Source organism: Hetaerina americana, unplaced genomic scaffold (assembly GCF_022747635.1).
Source record: "Hetaerina americana unplaced genomic scaffold, ioHetAmer1.1.p SCAF_11, whole genome shotgun sequence".
Taxonomy (NCBI): domain Eukaryota; kingdom Metazoa; phylum Arthropoda; class Insecta; order Odonata; family Calopterygidae; genus Hetaerina; species Hetaerina americana.
The window spans coordinates 30,043,957-30,060,702 of NW_027286181.1; the positions used below are offsets into that span (position 1 = coordinate 30,043,957).

Sequence of the window (16,746 nt, forward strand, 5' to 3'; positions counted from 1 at the left end):
TGATAAAATACTTTGGTTCCTTTAAGGTAGCCTTTTTTAAACTCAATTAGCACAATTTCTCAAACCATACAAGTGTTTGATAAAATTAATAGATTTGTATCGTTTCCATGGCAAATATGTCAATTTTATCCCACGTACAGAACTTCAACTGCGCTTATTTTCCAGAAATTTCAGTTTTTCTCTCCTAGATCTGACGGTGGGCTTTGGTTATTTCAATAGAGCAGTTATGAATGATCAATATGTTATCTAGGCGACGCATATCCCAAATAATTGAAGCAGTTTGCTTAGTAATTCCACACTTCAACTATCACTTCTTAAACCACGAACTGAGTTTCGGCGTTCAACTTAAAGGCCATTTACCACGTTAAGACCTTTTACTGTTTTTAATATCGACAAAAATATGGAATTATAAAGTTACTCTTTCAATATGCACTTAATAATTAAGTATTTGTTTCCATAAAGTCACTCTTGAAACAACTAAAAATTGCATTTATTCCCGAAAAAGAGTATGAAGGAAGACAAAGTTAAGCTAGTTGATTTCTAAAATTGAAAATTCACACATTAAATTTTAAAATACGTATGCGCAATATAATTATTTTAAAATCACAAAGTTCTCACCCTTGGCCGAAAGTTTGGCAAAGGATATAAATATTAGAATCGGAATGATTAGGGCTAACATACTGACTTCCGCCCTAGAGGACCCGGATTCGAATCCTGGAGATAGCAGATCTTTTTCAGTGATACCCCGATCCTTACTTGAGATGCTTTGTGGAGGGCACTTTGAGTGAGTACGCCGTCCGTCGGATGGGACGTTAAATTGTGAACCCCTTGGCGCCTTATACTGACCCCGGTATTCCTTTCACATCTTTCTCCCTAGCTCTAAATATCTTAATTTGAGTTGAGTTCCAATCGGCGCCTTTCGTAAAGAGTAGGCTAATGCCGACGCCGGGTTTCTCTCCACCCTTAGATCCTTTACCGTCTACCCCTAATGGCGCAAATGACTTCAACTGTCGGTCGCCTCACCGAAATCTCCAACTACTTGATATGGACATGGCATTTAAAGTTCCCATGGGGTTACTAAAAACATAGTGTCAGTTTCCTTTAAATTCTATTTCCCGAATGTTGACTACCCCGATTATAATCATCACTCGTCCATTAGAGTAATGGTTGTCGGAATTAATGAATTGATGAAAGATGTCTTTCAATAAATGTTCCTTAATTTCTCCTGGAAGGTAACCTGAGCGAGGAAGGGTAATGCAGAGGGAGAATTAATTCAGGAATCCAAAGTTAAATGATAAAGAGCCGAGGGACTTTGAGGAAAGTGATGCTCTTAGAAGGGGAGACGAGTAGTCTGCCGGTGATGAGAGTAATATATTCAGGTTGAAGGCATCTGACAAAACCTCGTCAGTCATTTTGTAAGGCGTCTCCTGTCATCATTTGGAGAGTATTGCATTGGCCATCGAGCGGAAGAATTGGTTTCAGAGTAATTGAACGCAAGAAGTGTGTTGGGAAACGATTCGTGTCCTCAAATTTTTCAAGTGGGGCGTCAGAAAAATGACTGAGAGCCCAACAAACTGGCGGGGTGTATTTATGACCTGACAGGGGCACGGAAGCGACGCAAAGCCTGTTAAGAAGAGGCATAGAAACTACCCACCAAGATGATGGCATTTTTTCTCCGACAGTCAAGGTCTTTTTTTGTGTGAGCTTTGAATTGGGGCGCAGATTAATCGAATCATGGTTCAAGTCTTTGAGGATCCCGTGGTATGATCATAAATCTTGTATGCGTGTACGATCTGCTAGCCCGGAATAAATAAATTAATTCTCAGAAGTGCTGAAAAGGTGTAAATAGTGCAATTTTTTACAGGTCATTCTAATTTTAGAAATTAATTAAATTCTACAATTTCAATTGTTTTCATTGTATGTTACTCAGAGTGCCTTTTCTACATTTGCAGTTGGTCCCCTGGAAATAAACCTGAACCACACCTCAGCCAACCCTCCACCGGCGTCCATAAGCGCGTCACAATGGTGGTCAGCGCTTGCATCCGGAGGATCATGGCGGCCATCGGAATGCACAGCAAGGCACATAGTTGCCATAGTGATTCCTTACAGGGACAGATGGCAGCACCTGCTTACCCTCCTATCATACCTTCATCCTATTCTGCAACGGCAGCAAGTGGCTTACAGGGTTTTCGTCGTAGAGCAGGTAAGTTTATGTTTTTTAACTTCGATTGATTCAGGATGACAGGGTTAATGGAACAATCAAGTAATATGAGGCCAAAAGCGGTCGTAAATGGAAAGATAACACATTAAAAATGGGATTATGACCCAATAAAGTCTCTCTTTCTTTCTTTTACTCTATCTCCATGTTAAAGTAGTATTAAATGGTACACGAATGACCTGGTTTCACGTACGTTTAGCTGGTAATGCTGTTTAATACAATGGTATCTTGTTAAAGGATTTAATTCTGATAATGGAATACATGCATGCTGATAATGATTTCCGTTTGGCAGCTTGGTGGAGGTCGTGTAGCGATGAAATTAAGATTTTGGGTATATATTCTATTGTTTCAGGCTTCACTTCGTGGAAGTATTTAATATCCATGCTAAAAAGAAAGACTCGTACTTTTCCACAGATTTAATTATACGGTACAACGCGTTTCACCGACTTGCGACATCATCAGGTACAAATTTGCAAAACAGACAGAGCAAGAATATATACCCTCAGGACAGAGTGGGGGCGGGGAGGGTTGGAAGGGCCTGAGAGGGGTGGGAGCGGTGAAACGCGTTGTACCGTATAATAAAATCTGTAGAAAAGTACGAGTCTTTCTTTTTAGTATGGATAAGAGTTTGGGTTTTGCTGGTATTGTTTTATACTGATCAGCTTTTAAGATGCGGATGTGAAGAATGTTTGAATGAATAAAAGAGACGGAAATGGAACAAGCGATGAATTTTTAGGCATGGTAAGGGAGGAAAATATAGGAGACTGTAGAAAGAAAATTGAAGATGGTGTTACAAGTAGATGCAGGAGATTCTGAGGTTGTTTGAGTTGGCTGCTTAATACGGTAACAGAGTAGAGAATGTTGGGGAAGTGAGGCGGAGGGAAAAAAAGAGGTTTGGGATGACTTTAAGGGAGGCAGAAATGATGCAGAGCAAACTAAATAGTTATTATGTGACAAAGTATTGGTTTTAATTACATTTGGTGGCATTTAAGTTAGGGCATAGTAGTACAGTGTGAATTGGCAAGGTCATCGTAAAACCTACCCTAACCCAAGAGAGTACTGATTAGACGTTATGCATATATATATATGTATTGTTGACTGCTGGCTCTGAGGACGGTCTATAGAAACTATTTTATCATTTTAACCTATTAGCAGAGAAATACAGCATGGATGTATTTTACCAAAATATTTAACAGTAGCATAACACCATTTTTGATGTAACCTCTTTAAAAATTATAACATTATTGAGCAATTGGGAGAAAATACGTACCTGGGAATAAAAATCACAAGCTCTGGTATCCTATGGGAAAAAGTAAAAACACGAGTGGGTAAGGCCAAAAGGATATTCATTGCAATGAACGACAGGATATGAATAAATGAATATGCGCCAAAATAAATAAAATCTAGGATATATTAAACCTCGATTAGACGAATAATAACTCTAATAACTGACTAACGATGACATCAAGGTTGGGGGTACAAAAACAACCACAGGTTATAGAAACAGCGGAAGTGAAGATCCTCAGAACAGCACTTGGAAAAACTAGAAAAGAAGAGATATAATAATGAATAATCATACACATAACATGGGTGGTCTGAAAAGTTTCCGACATAACAAAGGTACAAGACATTTTTTCTGAAATCTTTGAAGTCGGAAAATTTTCATACCACCTTCATATAATGGGAAATTTAGTAGAAAGTTGTATTGATGAGCGAAAAATGATGTAAACGATTAAATAAGCAGGATGAGGATGGGATAAGCAGGACATGAGGATAGTGAATATAACGAGCGATCATTGCTCTTAAAGAAAATAAATGTAGGGCAACCTTGGATGAGATGGAAGGAATTCACATAAGGATGTTGAATTGATAAAGAACAGGGTGAGAAGCCGACAAGAAGAATAATAAGAGAGACTAAATTTGTTTCCTCATTGCTCCAATCTCCAAGAGCTCTAAATACCTATCTTAAGCCCCTGGCCCCATATTATTTAGGGAGCACAAAGATTTTGAAGAGGTTGAAATGATAAAAATGACGAGAACACGGAAAAGTAGAACCATAAGTAATCCCCCAACCCCTATGGCTTGTGCTGTACCAAATTGTCCCTCGTGAGTATCGAGCACGCCCGCATTGATGGATTACGGCCAATTACTCCCACGGCGAACCGAAGACCCGTAAACCCTAATTATGTACAATACTCACAATGGCCAATGCATTGAACAAGCCTCGAGGGGTGAGAGTAATTGTGTATTTGCTTTTACGTGTGTAATATACACCCCTTTAAAACTTCCCCACTCCTCGTGGCCTCTTACGTATGAATTTGGTTAGGTTTAGCTATTATAATATAATTTCCAATATCTCGTGTAGCAATTAAAGGCAAAAACTATCATTTATAATTAGTTATAATAGTCTCCATATCATTTATTTCTTCCCTGAAATTCGAAATTTATTAACTTAAAATTGTTACCCCTGACTGCCGTTTTTTTTCTTAGAAATTAAGGGATGAAATCTTAAATAAATAAGGAAATGAAAGATAATGATTGTTGTCGGTTAAAATGGGTATTATACTTGTAGATTTAAAATTCCTATTCATTTCAACGGCTTTAGTCAAGTTTTCCATGTAATAACTCTGTTTTGTCTATTATCGCGGTGTTTGGTGAATATAATGATCAGTAATAAGGAATAAATTTTAAAATTTTCGACATTCAAAGTTTCTGTCCTTAATCTACCGCTGAGGGTATCAGGTTTTCTTTCTGACACCACATCTCACTTAGTCTGCTCTTGAAGAACGAATTTGGGATAGGGTCTGAATGAACAAGATAGAGATTAAGAAAATAAAGACGCCGTTTCTCACGCAAAAAAATTAACTAATAGTGATGTAAAATGCATTTTGGATCTTCCCTATATATCCGGTCCACATCTAGATATAGACGTATATCATACACAGAAACAACTCCATCCACATCCCGCAATCCGCCATTAGAACGTGTGGCATTGGGGTGTAAAGGTAAAGCCATGCATCCACAACCATTATTTCATTCAAGTGGTTGATAAAATCTCTGTGATGTGTCCATGTTATATACCTTATTTTATCTTGGTGACCGATTCTACCAGAATAATTTGACTCCTTATTATTTGCTCATGTATTGCAAGGACACTCTGATGACCCCTATTGTCCTTAATGTTTAAATCTTAAGTCTATTATATTTGTGAATCAGTGCCTTCTCTCAGCCTAACTCCATTAGCATACGAGTACTCTTCACTTTTATTCTATTCTTGTAGTATTTTTTTTATATCTCTAGGATGTTCTCTGAATTTTCAATTTATTTTTTTCCCTGTAGATCTCAAATACTTGCCTTGTACTCTAAATATATAGGTTAACTGAAGCCAAGAAGCACTTCTTATTCATGCAAAGTGACATCAAACATTCATCTTTGGAAGGATGATGAGAAGTTGTATCCTTCATGCAAACGCCAGAGAAACAAAAAGCGTCTCATTTTTATTGAAACGTCTTTCTTGAGAGGCATCGGAAACACTCAGATTGCACGGTCGGCTTGAATTTTTATAAAAGCACAGATCATTTAAGTTTACCTCTGATTTATGAGCACTCCATCCACGCTACGTGGAACATACAGGTAAGGCGGTAATGATATGTTAGTAAAAATTGGCTGCTGAACCGTACGTTCCAAGGAATCATTTTTTCCTCGAACATTTTCGAGGTGACTACTACAGAAAGCATAATATTTGACCGTTCTATTGATGATCACTGTAGTGGTTGATGACATGACACCACCTGTCACACGTCTTTGTGGTAGCTTGTAAGGTAAGATGATGATGTAAAGTGATATTTTCGAGCAGATGTTGACTGGTATACGTACAGGTAGGAGTTCACTTGGTTTCAACTGTCCACTTGTTTAAGTGCATCATATCCATACCCAAACGAGTTTACTATTCATTACAACCTAGTTGGATATTTGTATATTTGGATCCATGTCGCCCTCCGATTTCATTCAACTAATTTAACATAACCACTCACTTTCTTTGTTTCACCTGGTTTGAGCACGACCTCCGCTTTGAAAATACTTGCGATACTCTTGAAAGTGTAATAATATTTAGAACTCTTTGATAGAGTATGTGGACTCGACTCTCCTTTCCAAATTGTAGAATATCTGAGGTCCGTTTCTCAAAGCCACATGCCAATTTACAAGTCCCCTGCAAACAATCGCAACTATTCATATACAGGGTGAAGCAGAATAAATTCTCTAGTTTTAAAAAAAACCACTGAAGAAAGCGCAGGTAAATTAGAGGAGTAGTAGTAGTAACGTCAGCTGGGGAAACAACGCCATTTCTAATTATAATCATGTAGTGGTCTGGTGAGCATCGTGGCTTTGATGTAGAAACGTTCTTTAAGAACAATGATAGTGTGGTGGCAACGCAGAGGGAGCTGTAGTCTAGCGTTTAAGCGCATTTTAACCTCTCCGACTCAGTAAATAAGCAAAATTTTCGTTACTAGGCAACTGGTTACTCTCGCAAACTTCACTCAAGACCTCTTCATAGCCCCAAAGTGACATTTTGGTACGCTGTATCCTCCATAGGCATTATTGGGCCTTACTTTTTTGAATCTGTATGTTCAACTGTTAGCGTGATCTCTGTGCGCTATTGTGAGATGCCGGAGAAATTTTTATTCCCTAAAATGGAAAATTATGGTGAGAAATATGACACAGAAGCCTTTTGGTTTTAACAGGATGGTGCCACGGCTCGTACAGCCCATCGTTCACGCAAAATCCTAAAAGAACGAATTCCCAGCCGCCTGATCTCCTAACGAGGTAATGTTCCATGGCTCCCTCGCTCCCCGGATTTGAGCCCATGTGATTTTTTTCTTTGCGGATATCTCAAAGCTGAGGTTTAACAAGTTTAACCAAGGAGCTTGGAAGCTCTTAAGGAGGCAATTACAGATGTTTTCGCTGGAATAACGCAAGATATGCTGGAAAAAGTTATCGAAAATCTTTTTGAACGACTCAATATGTGCATCGCTCACCAAGGTCGTCACCTTGATGAAACAATTTTCAAAGCTTGATGAAAAAAAAGGACTTTATTTTTCATAAATGAAAACCTTTTTTGATTATCTTGTTTGTATTTTTTTACAATTCACCCGTCAATTCAAGGGGCCAATTTTGCCTCACCCTGTGTAAGTAAAACTTTATTAATTGTATTATTTAGCAAAGCGACGCGTGACTTACGACTTTAGTAGCACATTTTTGTCACACTACAGGGAACCTTATGAGCGAGTTACACTGACCTAAAAGTTGGCTTGTAACATTGAGAAACGGGGCCCTGTTCATTCGTTCGAGGAAAATTCCATGCTTAGGCAACTCCTGTGCTCGCTAAGGCCGTGACAGGAGAGACAAAATCGACAAATCTCTAAGTTTTCCATACAAATGGGTGTCAAAAGTACGAGGCGCGAAAGTTTTCACATGGCTAGGGGGACGCGTCAACTATTGCTCCAGTGTGGAGACTCGAGCGCTGATTGGACAATAGAGATCCCCGACATTCCGAGGAGTATTTGAGACGGAAGAGACCACATGCGGGCACGGCACACTCCTTGACAAGTCCTCCCCGGAGGCATCGTTGAACTTTCAAAATCCGCGCGCTTCCAAAGCGAAAGTTCCCCCGTGTGATGGCGGTTGACGCCACACACACCTCCCCCGTAGCTGTGGCGGGGATTGCCGCCTGATATCACTGGAGAAGACGGGAGAGGCGTAGTGGGTTGGTTTTCCTTCACTGCTCCGACCGAGTTGGGGAGTGACATTCGTAGAAGGGGAGGATGGAGAACTTCATGAGAAAGGGGTGAGTGGTGGAGAGCTCTGGAGAAGGGAGAGTCTGCGTGAAACGCTGAGGGGTTGGAGGGCTGGGGGACGATCGTATCATAAAGCCCTGGCATGGAAAGGTTTTGAGGTAGGGCGGGATGGGTAGATGTGAGGAGGGAGAACCTCTTTGTACTCCCAGGCGTGGAAGGGGGAAGCGCGTGTTTCCCTAAGGGCGAGGGAGGAAGGGTTAGTGGAGGGGAGGGTTAGTCTTTTCGGCGATGGAAAAACGGTGTTGGACGACAGATGGAGTCCAGGAGCCCAAGGGAGTAACTGCGGTATTTCCCTCTCCTCTTTCCGCCCTCCTCTTCCCTTTATTCCATCCCTCTTTCCTGATTTCTCTCCCTTAATCCTTCATTCTCTCTCTCTTTCCTTCAATTTATTCCCAATTCGGTTTCTCTTTCCTTCATCCTTTCTCTTTACTCTTCAATCCATTCCTCGTTCCATCCTCCTTCCCTCTTTACTTAATTCTCTCCTTTTTTCATTACCTCCTTTATTCCTCCATTCCATTCCTCTTACCTTGATTTCTTCCTCATTCCTTAATATTCTGTCTCTTGTCTTCATTGCTTCCCTTTATCCTTAATTTCATCCCCCTTTCTATGATTCCCGTCCTCAACCCTCAATTTTTTCCCTCTTTTCTTCATTTAATTCCTCTATTTTTGATTCTCTCTCTCATTTCTTTGTTCCCCTTCCATTTCTTTCATTCCCTCCCTCATACCTTTATTTCCTTCATTCCCTTCCTCTCTATTTTTCTCCAAACGCTTTGGTCCATCACATATTTCGCTCTCACTGATTTTGCGGGCAGTAAAACTTAACTGAACAAGCGTTAGCATTAAAAGAACTTATGGCTGGGGATCCTACAAACGAAGATGGAAAAAAGATTGTTGAGGATTGGAGTAAGGGGAATTCTATGATATTTCGGAGAAGAAAATGAACGTAGATTTGTGACAGGTTGGGATGTGAGTTCGGGGAAGGATGAAAAGGATCCGAATGGGAAGAAAGACAAAATAGGTTTTTCCATCGGTTGGGGAATAGTAAAAGTGTTTTCGAAAAGACACCAAAGTCTGTGAGAGGATAGGTCATGTAGATGACAGTGATAGTTTATATGATCCTAATCTAAACCTTTATTATATGCCCGAGTGGAATATATTCTTGCGTATATATATATATATATATATATATATATATATATATATATATATATATATACATTCAAACACGAAATCCCGCCAAACGGCGAATAAATACTCATATATACAGAAACATATATAAGGAAAAGGGATAGGAACACGTATAAAGGACGAACACAATAGAGGTGGGGAAGGCGGAATCGAACGGATCACAAGAGTAAAAATATTTCCTCAACCGGGACTCGAACACCGGATCTTTCCACTTGCCGGGCGGATGCTCTTAACCACTTGAGCTATCGAGGATATGTAATTTACCCTGAGATCCGTGGGTCTTATATGTCGCCAAGCGCCCCGATTCTTTAGCCAAGAGATGGCGTTAGGGGGCTGTTTCACCCACCAAAGGAGAAATAGACAATACACAAGAGGAAAGGAAGTGGTTAGAATTCATACAACGTCGTACAGGAAAAGAACAGTGCGTTTCGTGGCACGCATAGCCAGAAGAAAGAGATGAGCCACATTGGCCAAATACACATTCAAACACGAAATCCCGCCAAACGGCGAATAAATACTCATATATACAGAAACATATATAAGGAAAAGGGATAGGAACACGTATAAAGGACGAACACAATAGAGGTGGGGAAGGCGGAATCGAACGGATCACAAGAGTAAAAATATTTCCTCAACCGGGACTCGAACACCGGATCTTTCCACTTGCCGGGCGGATGCTCTTAACCACTTGAGCTATCGAGGATATGTAATTTACCCTGAGATCCGTGGGTCTCAGGGTAAATTACATATCCTCGATAGCTCAAGTGGTTAAGAGCATCCGCCCGGCAAGTGGAAAGATCCGGTGTTCGAGTCCCGGTTGAGGAAATATTTTTACTCTTGTGATCCGTTCGATTCCGCCTTCCCCACCTCTATTGTGTTCGTCCTTTATACGTGTTCCTATCCCTTTTCCTTATATATGTTTCTGTATATATGAGTATATATATATATATATATATATATATATATATATATATATATATATATATATATATATATATATATATATATATGTATATATGCATGTATAATGCTTGCTGAAGGCGTTCTATCATCCGGAGTACTGCAATGTAGTGTTATCAGCCCCTTGCTCTACCCAATCTACATTACGGTTACAACTTTCCTTGTTGATTGCAGCATTGAGGTTATTTGCGGACAACTCGGTGATATATTGAGAGATTAGATCACCAGTCGATCACGGACTACTCATCCGCGATTTCAACGATATTTTGGATTTTCGCAGGTAATTAGATAGAATAAACCTTTAAAAATGTTGGATATTATATAAATATAAATGGAAAACTCTTCACTGCGTAACCATGCCTAGCATGAGTACGCTCATATGCAATAACACTGTAAAACATACATACATGCATGTCTATAGTATATGTCATGATCATATTGTAGATGCTTTCAGCTTATGTCTTCGGATGCATGGGCTTGATTGCGTACCGTGCAAGGAACGAGTAAAAACCAGTACACGGATCTATCCACGACAGTGTCTCTCTTGCTCTATCTTTGTGATCGAATCTGCAAACATAGTTCAAGGCCTTAATTGTCTCCTTAGAGTGACTACAAAACTTAGGCGTCATTTTTTTTCAGAGCCTTGGCCTTGTCTATTTTGTTTGTGAATCAATGGACTTCCAACCTATTTCTTCCAACATAACAATCTTCTCAGGTTTAGTTACCAATTATGCCAATATACTGCATTGCTCGACTCAATCTTTAGGGATTATTTTACCCTTTATTACCAATGCGTACTGGCGGCACTCAAATTTTTCGGCTCTCAGTTTCTCAGTGTACTTCTCCTTCGTAAGAAATGTTCAAAACATCGAATGTTGGAATTTATAGAATCAATGTTTTGCCAACGGGAATATCCCATAAGGCTTCATCCACCAGATGGCTCTTAGCACCTAGCCAACCACGTCATACGATTCCATTGGGACTTGCGGGCTACTCTTCAGTGGTATATGTACGAGAATACGACCTACAGGTAGTAGTTCTGAAAGGTTTTATGTAACCACGGTTAAATCGTAACTTAAACTAGAAATTTCCTTTCTCACATAATTTATTTCCTCTCCCGCTATCTCAATTTTATTTCTTTATTAAAATTATCTTTTTTTCACCTCCTTATTTGTATTTCTTTTACGTTTTTGAGGAAAAAAGATACCCTCTCATAAAGCGTGTTATATGTGTTGCGTAAATGTTGACTGATTACAGCATTCAAACAGGCAACGGATTTGGTGACCGATATCCATGCTTTGGTGGTATAACTGTGCCTAAATATAAGCTCTGATTATTTGTGTATAATATTTCTCTCGAATTCACACAAGAATATGGGAATTAATTGCTCCTCCCTGTCTAATTTGTTAACTTCTCACGCTATAGCCCTTGTCGTTAGGGACCTAGTTCTCCTTGTGTAGCAAAATCTCGATATTAATTATTTAATGACTGATAGATTGGACTGCAGGTAGCGCTTAAGGTTTATTTCTTAATGCCTTATGCATAAGATGTAGCAATCTGACAGTTGGCAGTAAAATTTGACTGCTTGCAATTCACATGAAATTATTTTTTTAGTGTTGGTCTACTGGCGGAGTAGAATTTTAATGGACCATGGTTCAACATACTGTCATATTTCTAATTTGCACGAAAAAAATATCCTTAAACTGCAGTTTTCAAAGTACAATGAGGCATTAGCTCTTAATCCCTTTTACCTCCCTTTATTTGTTCTCAAATTTCTTGTCCTCCCTATGCCTCGTACTCCCAGCAATCACCCTTCTATTACCGTCTTCAGCATACCATTGCCACTCTACTGCGTCCACTTACTCTACCTTCTTCGAATTCCTCCCAACATTCTTCTCTTTTCCCTTACCATACCTTGAACTTCATCGTTGGTTATCCTTTCCGTAAATTACATACAAAACAGAATCAGAATAATATTATAAGTTCAGGCAGCAAACGTCGTATCACTTTTCCATAGAAACATGTTCTGCGGTCAAACTCCATGAGCCCATAGTATGATACAACTTCCAAGGATGTGGTTCACAAACCCGAGGCCAAATTTTACCCCTAGAGGTTGGAAACATCTGTATTTCTAGGAACTTTAAGCTTTGCACTTTTTCCGGGAGTTCGAAATATTTCCTTACCGTTTTCAAAGGAGTCCCCTTCACTTTCCCTCCACTTTCAGCTCTCCTCTCACATTCCCATCCCTCCCTCGATATAAGACTCCCCTTCTTCAATATCTCCCGCCAATATTCCCATCGTTTCCTCTCAAGGCTCTTCCCCTTATTTAAGTCTACCGACCCTCAATGGCCTCTTCTCGACTTCATTCTTATTTCCTCCTCTTCTTGAGTCTTTCCTCCGCTTGCCTCGTGAAAAAAAGACGCCAAGTAAAATAAAACAAAGGATAAATCCGCAGCATAAAAGAATGAGCATGCTTCCCTGAAATAAATTTTACTCGCGAAACTTTTTTCCACCGCATCGTGCTATTTTGGACATTTTCATATTTGCTGCTCTCCGGTATCGTGTTTCAATTCTTTGAGAATTATAAAGATTCATTTGTTACGAAACAAAGCTTACAGATATGTAAATTAGTCAATTTTTTAGGAGTATATTTACATAATGGATTGGTCTTCTTTAAATGTAAGATAGCTCTTTGAATACTGATGATTTGGTTAGCTTGAGTACCTATGATTCCTGTTTATTTTTTGTTGCAAATTAGAAAGAGAAATATTTTTAACATGGATGAATGGACATATTTAGAAATTCTTCGCGCATATCGCCACATATGCATTTTCACATTTGACATACGTGTTATATAAAAAGGGATATGCATTTATTCTTTCTTCAAATTTAATTTTGCAGTTTTGTTTACCAAAATACCTAATAGTTTTATAATGGTCAAAATTTCACTGTAACAACACTTAAATGATGAGTATGTCAACATAATACATAAAGTTCAAGAAATAACACAGTTTCAGACTTAAGGTGGTGAAAATTCTTCACGATGGAAGAATACACTTGGCTGTTAACCATAAAACAGTTTTATTTACGACCTAGGTTTCATTTCACGTAACATCTTAAGGACTCAGGAACCTGAAGATGTTGCCCGTTAACTAAATCCAGGATATAAATAAAATTATTTTGTGGAAAAGCCAAGAATATTTGTCACCAAGACTCATGAAGAAATGATAAGACGTATTTTTTGAATTTAATACAAATATCGGGGCATTCCCTGATATTTCTTATAACAAAACTAATTAGCTACGATAAGTTTGTGGTAAGTATAAATAATTAAATTGTTTACATTGGAATAGTGGTCCACAGATATAAATTCAGAGAGTGGAAAATGTTCCTGTTTGGTCATTCACAAGACCCTCTCGCTGAGCGTAGTTTCATTTTGTAGTGTTGTAAAGAATATTTACGAATCGAGCAAACTGATGGCGCTTACAAGCAGCTAGATCCAACAATGCCCAGCTAGTCTCGAGAACGTTTGGTGGGGGTTGTAAGGGCACCAGCAATACATGCACAAATGAGAGCTCATTCATATATATTTGCTCATATTCACAAACGCTCACTCGTGCATATTAACACACACACACATACCTATGTAAATCGGCATTTTTGACTGAATCATTGAATTTAGGACTGTAAATAAATTAATCGAGGGCTTAAGTTTGATTTTGTTATGATTGCGAAACGTGCGAGTAAAGAACGAATACTCGATTCTGTCTGTGATCGAGTCAATCTTCCTTACTCTGTCGAATCTAACCACAATCTAATTTGGGGTCGTTATAATTATCTCGGTGTCACATGCTCTAGTGTCCTGTAGCTTTCTATAAGCTTAAGGACTGCCTGTTCTCTCAGCCTAGTTCCTCCAACGTCCCAGTCATGCTGTCTAAATAAAAGCATTAGCGCTTCAATCTTAAGATTGTTAGACTCATTCTTTTCTAATGCAAAATCTCTATTTCCTGGTAGACAATTCGTCTTACTTATTTACCCTTCTTTGTCTAACCCAAATATGTATCCTTCGAATTCCCTCGCTATTTCTTCAATTTTTTTTCCCATCTGAGTATTGAATCTGCCTTGTACCTTGCAAGCGCCATCGTTAGGGTAAGCGGCAGGGGATGATTCAACAACAAGCATTATACACCAAAAATTAAATTAATCTTAATATTTAGGTAGAATAAATATGTTGAATAATTTAAATTACGTAGATGAGGGGAATTACAGCTTCATATATTAAAGTATCTGAAAGTGGAATAATCCTTCACGCATGCAAAGCGTGCAGCAAGGAACAAGTTGGGCAGTAAACTAAAGTTAAATAAAATAATGACAACATACTAGGTTGCTTACAATTCAAGAAGAAAAATATCCCCTTAATCACAGTGATTCGTTCCAAGTGGTTGTTACCAAGATTCTGAACCCTTATTGTTTGTGGACAAAATTATATCTTAATAATCTAGATAAGCTAAAAGTTCCCCCATTGTGTTCCTTGCAAATACCATTTCTCAAAATGCTATGATACGTATGACTTATGATGAAAGACTGATGAGGCTATTCAACCCCTCCAACCGGTCAAATCTGAAGAAATCGCTCTGGAGAAGCCAGCGAGTCGGAATTTTGCAAATCCGACGTCGGCGATAGACTATGGATTATTGGGCCAATCTCACGTCACTGTACCATAAACATTGACCCGCAATCCATGAGATTGAGGTCGTAGTAGGTAGGATCCGATACGGGATGTCCAGGGGTGGTCTTGATCGTTCTATTCCAGGCCTTCGCCGGATAGCAATTCAACGGAAGCGAAGGCGCGGAATCGCTCGCCAAGAACTTTCCGAAAGCCGTCCTCGGCCTTTGGCGCGTATGAAAAAAAACCGTCTACCCATTCGCAGAAATCCGATTGTGCGATCCCGGGGTCTCTTTTCGGAGAGGGGGAAGAAATGTGCGCGGAGTGGGAAAAGGCGATGAAGCAAGCCGAGCGGAATATTGGTGCCATGCCATCTCTCGGAATGGTTGATGGCAAGGCACCAAAATTGGCCGGGTCGTCGGTTCACTAGTGCCCGCAAAGTAGCTCCCTCCCACGACTCAAAGACGACTTGGACGGAGTTGGGGGGCGTGGACGAGAGATAGTTAGTAGGTTTATTTGCGACTTGCCAGAGAGAATTTTAGAGTGTAGGAAAACCAGCAAAAGAAATCTGGGATTTTAAATTTTCGGAATGATGGCAAGAAATGAGTTGGCTGAAATTATCGTAATAATGAGAAGGCTATAAATCATGTTTTAAATTACCTTAAAATTTTTACATAAGGACTCTTATGAGAAATGTTTACCTGAACTGAGATGTTTACAGTAGAAGTTAATGAAGTATTAAGATATCCCGTGGATAGGAATGTGAGATTTTTTGTTTGTATTCGTTATTAGTATATTATTTTCATTCCGTAGAGATCGATTTCAGTTCCCTGAAAAAATAAAGCAAAAAGCATTAAGCAAAATTTTATGCTTTCCATAATTGCCCCCTGTGCTGGAATCTTCTTATCGCCATTTTAATGTTAAATACTCCTGTATGACAATTTTCTACCTTGCTTAAACATCATTCTTTTCTCAAATTTTCTGTCTTTCAAATATTCTGTTAAAACTTCCTTTCTCCCCCAACTTCTTTTTTCAATCATCTGCCCAACATATACTTTTCCAATCTAATCATTATGATACTGTTGTACGAAATGTATAATTTTAATCCATCTTCTGTTTTCTGCATTTAAAAATTTGTTGCCGTAACGTATACCTCACTGTTTAACTGTATTCATATTAAGATCATGCTTAATAATGTCTTCCTTCTATTCTGTACACAGCGTCCAATTTTTTAATGTTGTCATATATTCTAAATGATTATCTAGTCAGCAAAATGCTTCTTATTACTTTTTACTGCTTTTCCAATCACGGGCCATTAAATTACATTCGTAAGTGATTGTCGGCTATGAAATGTCTCCCTACAACGTAATTTGAATGTTTTACTCTGCATGGTCTCCTGTTAACAGGTCGGGCTTCAGTTAAATGCTGAATATTTCTCAGCGTTGGGGACTACGCTAATCCCGAAAATATGGTCCCACTTTTTAAACAGAATCTTGCTGATTTTGCGGTGACCAATGATCAGTGTCAACCCCAAGGTTTTAATGATAAACGTATCTCATGGAGATATATATATGTGTCTATTTAAATTGATTTTTATTACATCTCGGGGGTAAAGCATTGAGAAGGTAAAAAAGTTTACTCTTCTTTGGTGTTATTAGCACCAATATGGTATTCAATCAGAAGAAGAATTGCGTTTGGAAACGCAATTTTGCAGGGAGAGAGTTAATGACTGAGGCGTTGAGTGAATATGTTCAGAAAAAATCAGAGAAAACTTTGATTAGAATTGTGGTCTTGCACGACGCAGAAACAAGATGGTAGGCGGAGATTGACGGTTGTTGAGAAGTGAGTGTGGAGAAGAA

At 39.0% G+C, this 16,746-nt stretch overlaps 1 protein-coding gene across 1 annotated transcript in view; it reads left to right on the plus strand.

Annotated features, from left to right (window-relative positions):
• Positions 1 to 16,746, plus strand: part of LOC139700841 (beta-1,4-N-acetylgalactosaminyltransferase bre-4-like) — a 261,263-nt gene that overhangs the window by 14,363 nt on the left and 230,154 nt on the right. The window contains exon 3 of the mRNA XM_071599270.1: positions 1,953 to 2,203. Within this exon, the coding sequence (XP_071455371.1) occupies positions 1,953 to 2,203 (251 nt within the window). The remainder of the gene's footprint in view (positions 1 to 1,952; positions 2,204 to 16,746) is intronic.